At 40.4% G+C, this 6,963-nt stretch overlaps 1 protein-coding gene across 1 annotated transcript; it reads left to right on the forward strand.

The window, feature by feature from the left end:
- The first annotated feature begins 383 nt into the window (after positions 1–383).
- Positions 384–6,873, forward strand: abhd4 (abhydrolase domain containing 4, N-acyl phospholipase B). The gene is made up of 8 exons (XM_062428806.1): positions 384–638; positions 2,572–2,657; positions 2,771–2,875; positions 3,124–3,412; positions 5,296–5,477; positions 5,557–5,668; positions 5,833–6,019; positions 6,214–6,873. Exons 1-8 carry the CDS (start codon positions 589–591, stop codon positions 6,301–6,303), a joined length of 1,101 nt encoding a protein of 366 aa, XP_062284790.1. The 5' UTR covers positions 384–588; the 3' UTR covers positions 6,304–6,873.
- Positions 6,874–6,963: the final 90 nt, after the last annotated feature.

Here is a 6,963-nt window from a genome sequence, read left to right on the forward strand (position 1 = left end):
CCCGATGGTGTACAACAAAGAGTAAAATTATAGGAAGATGCTCCACTCTGTCACTATTTTGATTCAACTGTACTATCACTTATTTTCCAGCGAAATGACAGTTGAGTTCAATAGTGAATCACACAAATTATAATACAAGTCAAACTTTATTTACAGCTGAATATTAACCCACTTTCAAAATTATCCAGTTTCCCACACACACAACCGGCCGCCAGTGTGTGTGGTTAGTTATTAAGTTAATGAACTGTTAAGTTGTGTCTAAAATAACGTCAACAGAAAAAAAATGTCAGCAAATTCACGCAAATAATGCAGCGCGAAATGCTGCTATGCAAGGTACAGCTGTGAACATCATTGACATTGTATTTGGAGGTTAGTTAGTGACAAGTGAGGAGCTTCTCTTCGTGTAGTGAAGCGTCTGGATTATAGACGATCTTTGTAGTCGGTCAGCTGATCTCGGAATGTACAAGTTACAAAACATAAATAACGTGTAGTCTGCGTTGAGGACATTTAAACAGCACATACGAAGAAACGACTTGAGATCTCATAACGTATTTCTTACTGATTGTAGTCACCGGAATATGTCAACCAATGGATCCTGCTACAACTGCAGCTCCGATGCAGAACGATTGTGAGACAGAGTAAGTCATTTAAATAACTACGCTACAGCGTTGGTCCATGGTCTGCTTACATCATGTCCTAGTCTAGGTGAACTTTGAAAAGTTTAAAGTGTGTATTGTGTTGCTTTCTCTCTTAAGACATTTAGTGAGTTATTTACAAAGTACATACTATAATGTAGAGCTTTGCTATTTTTTGTAAATCTATCTCAACCATATCCATATTTAAACATTTGTGTTACTTCCCACACTCACTTAGGGAGTTTATGTGACATTACCCTAAATTATTAAATAAACCTTTCCTAAGCACTCTTCCAAAATGTAGCTCAGGAATGTATATACATAGAAGTATTAAGTCTTCTGTGACCAATATAAGAAGAAAACTATGACAAACTGGTCATTTTTAGTATCATTCAGTGACTCAGCAAGTTTGACATGCCTGTTGATTGGAGAACAGGTAGGAGTCCTGGTGGTGTACCTGGTGTATTGATAGTGGTATATTTCTACCTCCAGTCAATGAGGAAGTGGGAGGCAAACCCACCTCAGCTCAGCCTACTCACCTTTTGAGGTCCAGAATAAAAACTAAATAAAAGAGGGAAATTGATGGCATTAAACTGCTTGAATGATAAATATGGTTAGTGTTAAGAGGAAATAGGTGACCAGATAGATAGATAGATAGATAGATAGATAGATAGATAGATAGATAGATAGATAGATAGATAGATAGATAGCCTTTATTGTCCCATAGGGAAATTCGTTTTCACAATCTGTCAAAACACCACCAAACATTGAACAATATACATACACACACTGTACAAACACCACCAAACATTGAGAAACATATGAATACACACATACTTTACAAACACCACTAAACATTGAGCAACATATAAATACAGACACACTGCACAAACACCACCAGACATTGAACAACCGACACATATATCACACTCAGGAAGGCTGGGTCCATATGGGGTTATTGGGGGAGGTTATTGAGTGCCGAGATGGCAGACGGGACCAAGCTTTTGTTGAAGCGTGCCCGTCTCCATCTCAGAGTCCTATATCTGCAACTAGACGGCAGCAGTATGAAGTGAGGGTAGAGAGGGTGATCCGGGTCGTTAGTTATTGTTTGTGCGAGGTGTGACTGCTCTGTGGATGAGCTCGGTGAGGTTGTGTGTGGGATGGTGGATGATCTTGGATGCGGTGTATGTTATTTTTGTCAGTTTGTTCCTGTTAGTGGTGGACAGCATGTTGTAGAAACAGGGTGAACAGTACAGGAGGATGGGTTGAATGATGCTGGTGTACAGTAGTGACAGAAGGTGGGAGGCAACAGAGAGGGCATGGAGTTTGCGGATGACATGGAGTCTCTGTTGGGACCTTTTGTGAATGTTGGTGATGTGTTGATCAAATGTCAGTTTATCGTCTATAGTGAGTCCGAGGTATTTGAAGTGGCTGACCTGACCCAGATGGGGGTGTGCTTGAAGTGTGGATGACCATTTCTTTTGTTTTGACCACGTTCAGTTCCAGAAAGTTATTGGTGCACCACTGAGTGAAGTGAGAGATGGAACGTTGGTAGGCAGTGATTGAGTTATTGTCACTGAGCAGACCTAGGATGGCAGTGTCATCTAAATACTTGTAGTATGTGGTGATTGGTGAGGGACTGATGCAGTCATTTGTGTAGAGGGTGTAGAGAAAAGGGAACAACTTCAAATATTAACCACTACATCGCAACTGTGGCTTTGACAGCATGATGACTGTGACACATACCTCTCCTCAGTGTGTAAGCTCTCTCCTAGATGTATACAATGATAACATTAACTGTACTGGTTTAAACCTTGGACCCCTGCCATAAGTCTTTCAGTATAGCACTCAGCGTGGATGAAAACACTTCCTGTACTATCTTTGCTCTTTTCATCTCTTTCCTTTTCTTTCTTTCTCTTTCTTTTTTTCTTGTCAGGTCAAGTTCAGTTTGGAGCTGGTGGCCCTCCTGGCGTCCGACCTCCATGTCTCTTTTAAAGACTACAGAGTCCAAGATTCTCAACTGTAAGATGATGTTGACTTATACTGGCTGATGCACTACAATTGTAATGAGACACTTCCTTTCTAGGAGTCACATGTTTGACTAACGGTTGCTTGTCTTTCTCTGGTCACGACAGGTATTCAGAATGATTTATGGGCCAGATTTGTGACCCTTCCGAACCAAGACCGAATATGGACTCTGACCCTCACCAACAAGGCGGTTCGCAAACCTGTAGAGAAAGGTACTGACCTCTGCCACCCTCCCCTCAGCCTTTGTTTGCTTACTGGGAGGCAACCGCCATACTATACCATACATGTTACATAACCTATACCATACATGTTACATAACCTATACCTATCTTTCATGTCTACCAACTGTCAACCTTGTATCTGCTGTTTGAATTGGTCTTTGCTTCATTCTATTTGTTTGTGTCTGCCACTCTAACACACGTCAATTTCTTATTTCTATCACCCCTCCTTTCTTCTCCAGCTTCAAAGACTCCTCTGGTGATGGTCCATGGTTTTGGAGGAGGGGTAGGCCTGTGGATTAGGAACCTAGACGCACTGAGTCGCTCACGGCCTGTATACGCTTTTGACCTCCTGGGCTTTGGCAGGAGCTCCAGGCCTCCCTTCCCCTCAGATGCTGAAAAGGCAGAGGAGCAGTTTGTTAGCTCGATTGAGCAGTGGAGAGAGTCTGTAGGCCTGGAGAACATGATTCTGCTGGGACACAGTCTGGGGGGGTACCTGGCGACCTCCTATGCCATCCAGTATCCTTCTAGGTATGCTAACGGGATACTATATTGAACTGAAGCAAAAACCTTGAAAGTGCCAGGGTCAACTGCCTGGAGCTGGCTGTGATTTAGTGTTTTGTTTAAGGATGAAATATTTTAGTAGGTCATGTTCTATGAAAAAGCCAGAATTGCATTTTAATAGCAGTCACTGAATATGTCATGCTCAGTGTGAAATTAGCTTGTCTATTGTTACATTTAATTTTAATTCAGTAATTGTACTAACAAACACAAATGCCTTTCATTGTCAAATCCAAAAAAAAATAAATATTGTGCAGTCACATAGAGCTTGATTCTACTGATTGCTAAATACTTAACACCTGCACTAATTCACATTTTGGCCACTTGAGGGCAACAGAAACAACATCTAAACACAACATATCACATTTTTGATCTTATATGATGAGGTTGTTGGCAAGAAGAATTTGCCTGTTAACGTATCCAGCAAACATAGGAAAATTAGTGTTCTGGCCAATTTGTCTGGCCAACTTCACTCTTGTTTTAGCTCCGTTAGCATCTCTCAGGAGTTCACTAACCTCTGAGGTAAATGTATGCCCACCTGAGCTGCTGTAGGTTCACCGCCTAGTTAACTGAAAAGAATGGTGAGAATGAACAGAAACAGAACATTTACAGGCAGTAAAAACAGAAAGAAATGAGCTAAAGATGCTAAAACGCTCTGTTTAGCATCTGAGAAACTACAGAGTTGGCCAGCAACTCTTTGTGGGTTTGTCACTATGAGCTAACTGACTTTCTCGCTACTTGAGGGCAACAGAAACATGTAAACAACATATTATCACCTTTATTTTATTCTATATGATGACATTGTTTGTAAGAAGAATTTGCCTGTTTACACATCCAGCAAACACAGAGCATCATTAGTGTTTATTTGACTGGCCAAGTGACAAATTCAAGTCCAGTATTCACTCTTGTTTTAGCTCCGTTAGCATCTCTCAGTGCTTCACTAACCTCTGATGGAAATGTATGGCCACCTGAGCTGCTAAATCCTCCACTGCTGTATGTTCACTAGCTAGTTGATAACTGATAAGTGGTGTGAGTGAACCAAAACAGAACATTTACAGGCAGTAAAAACAGAAAGAAATGAGCTGGAAGATGCATAATCACTCTTATTAGCATCTGATAAACTGTGGAGGTCGCTAGCAACTCTTTGTGGGTTTGTCAATATGAGCTAACGGACATTTTGGCCATTTGAGGGCAACAGAAACAACATGTAAACACCTTTTGAAAAATGTTATATGATGACATCGTTAGCAAGAAAAAATCGCCTTTTTACACATCCAGCTAACACTGAGCAACATTAGTGTTTATTCGTTTGACCAGGTGATGAATTCAAGTCCAGTATTCACTCTTGTTTTAGCTCCGTTAGCATCTCTCAGGGGTTTACTACTAGCCCACTGAGCTGGTCAATCCTCCACTGCTGTATGTTCACCAGCTAGTCGATAACTCATAAAAATGGTGAGAGTGAACCAAAACAGAACATTTACGGGCAGGAAAAAACTAAGTAAATGAACTGAAAGATGCTAAAATGCTCTCGTTAGCTTCTGAGAAATTGCGGAGTTGGCTAGCAACTCTTTGTGGGCTTGTCACTATGAGCTCTATGAACTTTCACAATACACATAGTCATTTTATCCATTGTTTGTCCATTGTTTAAACTTGTACTAATCCAGTTACTGATGTTATTGTTAATGTATTCATTATATCGCTAGATGGCTAGAATGGTTTGCTTAACTGGTCATAGAGTTTAGATTTTTGCTTTGGGTGTAATCATAGCCTTATGAATATCAATAAAACATAATATGATGACAAATCCACAGCGAATGATGTGATTAATAATATTGTATACTTTTCTCTTCCAGAGTGTCACATCTTATCCTGGTTGACCCGTGGGGTTTCCCAGAGCGACCACAGCCACAGACACAGACCCAGGAGGGGGAAGAGGTGGTGAAGAGGCGGCCTATTCCACGCTGGGTTAAAGCTATTGCAGCAGTGGTTTCACTCTTCAACCCTCTGGCTGTTATCAGAGCAGCAGGCCCATGGGGTAAGACGTGTAAATATCCGTCTGCTGTTGTGCTATGACACATGTAATTCTCTCATCTCATGGTGTGAAATTGACTCAGGTCCGGGCTTGGTGAACAGATTTCGCCCCGATTTCAAAAGGAAGTTTGAAGATATGTTTGACGATGACACTATGACGCAGTACATCTACCACTGTAACGCACAAACCCCAAGGTATGTCAAGACAAGCATCACATAATCCTATTTTTATTATTTTAACATACTTGCAAAATGCTGACACAGGCTTTTTTGAAAACAGTGACACACCTCTTAACTCCACACTAATTTTTTCATTCAATTTCCATTCCACCTTTTCCATTAACTGCCCTTTTCCCCAGTGGTGAGGTGGGTTTCCGGGCCTTGTCGGAGTCTCTAGGCTGGGCTAAGAGGCCTATGCTTCAGCGGGTTCATCTGCTGCCCTCCTCTATGCCACTCACCATGCTGTATGGAGCACAATCCTGGGTCGACAGTTCATCTGGGGACAGCGTGGTCCAGATTAGGAGCCCAGACCACACTAAAGTGATGGTGAGTAGAAATGCCAAGATTTAAATACATAGACACAGAGTCATGAGGTGCAATTTGATCAAATTATGAGTTTAGCTCCATTCCGAGTTCATCTTTGAATTAGTGTAATTTCATTTATATTTTTTGTACACTGACTAGTGAAATGTCTGACTGTCTTTTTCTGTCTTTATTTCCTCATCTGTGTCACTCTGCAGCTGATAAATGCAGCTTCTCATCATGTGTATGCTGATCAACCAGAGGCCTTCAATAAGGTGGTCGAAAACATATGCAATGGTGTTAACTGACACGTGCATATGTGTACAAGGACCTAATACTACTACATACACTGTGTAGATAATTCATGGTGGTTTCAGCACTGCAACCTTTGCATGTGAAGCATGCTGAATGGTCTTATTACAGGGTGGATGTATATCACGACTTTGAAGGTTATTATGTTCAGAATTCTGTTCTCATAGTAACAAGTTATTAATATCATCGTAGCGATCATTGTCAAATTTCAAATTTGTAAGCTGATGTCTTTTTTTTGTCCCCCACACCTGTATTATTGTTGAATGTATTTATAAAATGTGATTATTGTATTTTTAATGTGTCCATACAGGAGATTAAGTTAACCACTTAATTTTTCCCATCACTATGTTGTTGTTGTTGTTGTTGTTTTTTTTTTTTTTACAATAAGTGAAACACTAATTGGGCATACAGACCTAGTGCTACAGATTGTTGTTTGTTTGTTTGTTTGTTTTTTACGGTGGGTTTAAGGTGAGGCATTAAGTACTGTATGTATGACCTCCTGCTTTTTACTTCTGATTGTGTATCAAACAGCTGTGTATATTTTATACCTCAAAATCAATAAAAGCCTATTTATCAAATTGCCTTCAGGTAGTAGTGGAAGAAGTTAGTACACAGATGATTTAAATGAACTAATTATTGTTATTCCTCAAACAAAT

The sequence above is a fragment of the Scomber scombrus genome, chromosome 11, assembly GCF_963691925.1.
Source record: "Scomber scombrus chromosome 11, fScoSco1.1, whole genome shotgun sequence".
NCBI classification, from domain to species: Eukaryota; Metazoa; Chordata; class Actinopteri; order Scombriformes; family Scombridae; genus Scomber; species Scomber scombrus.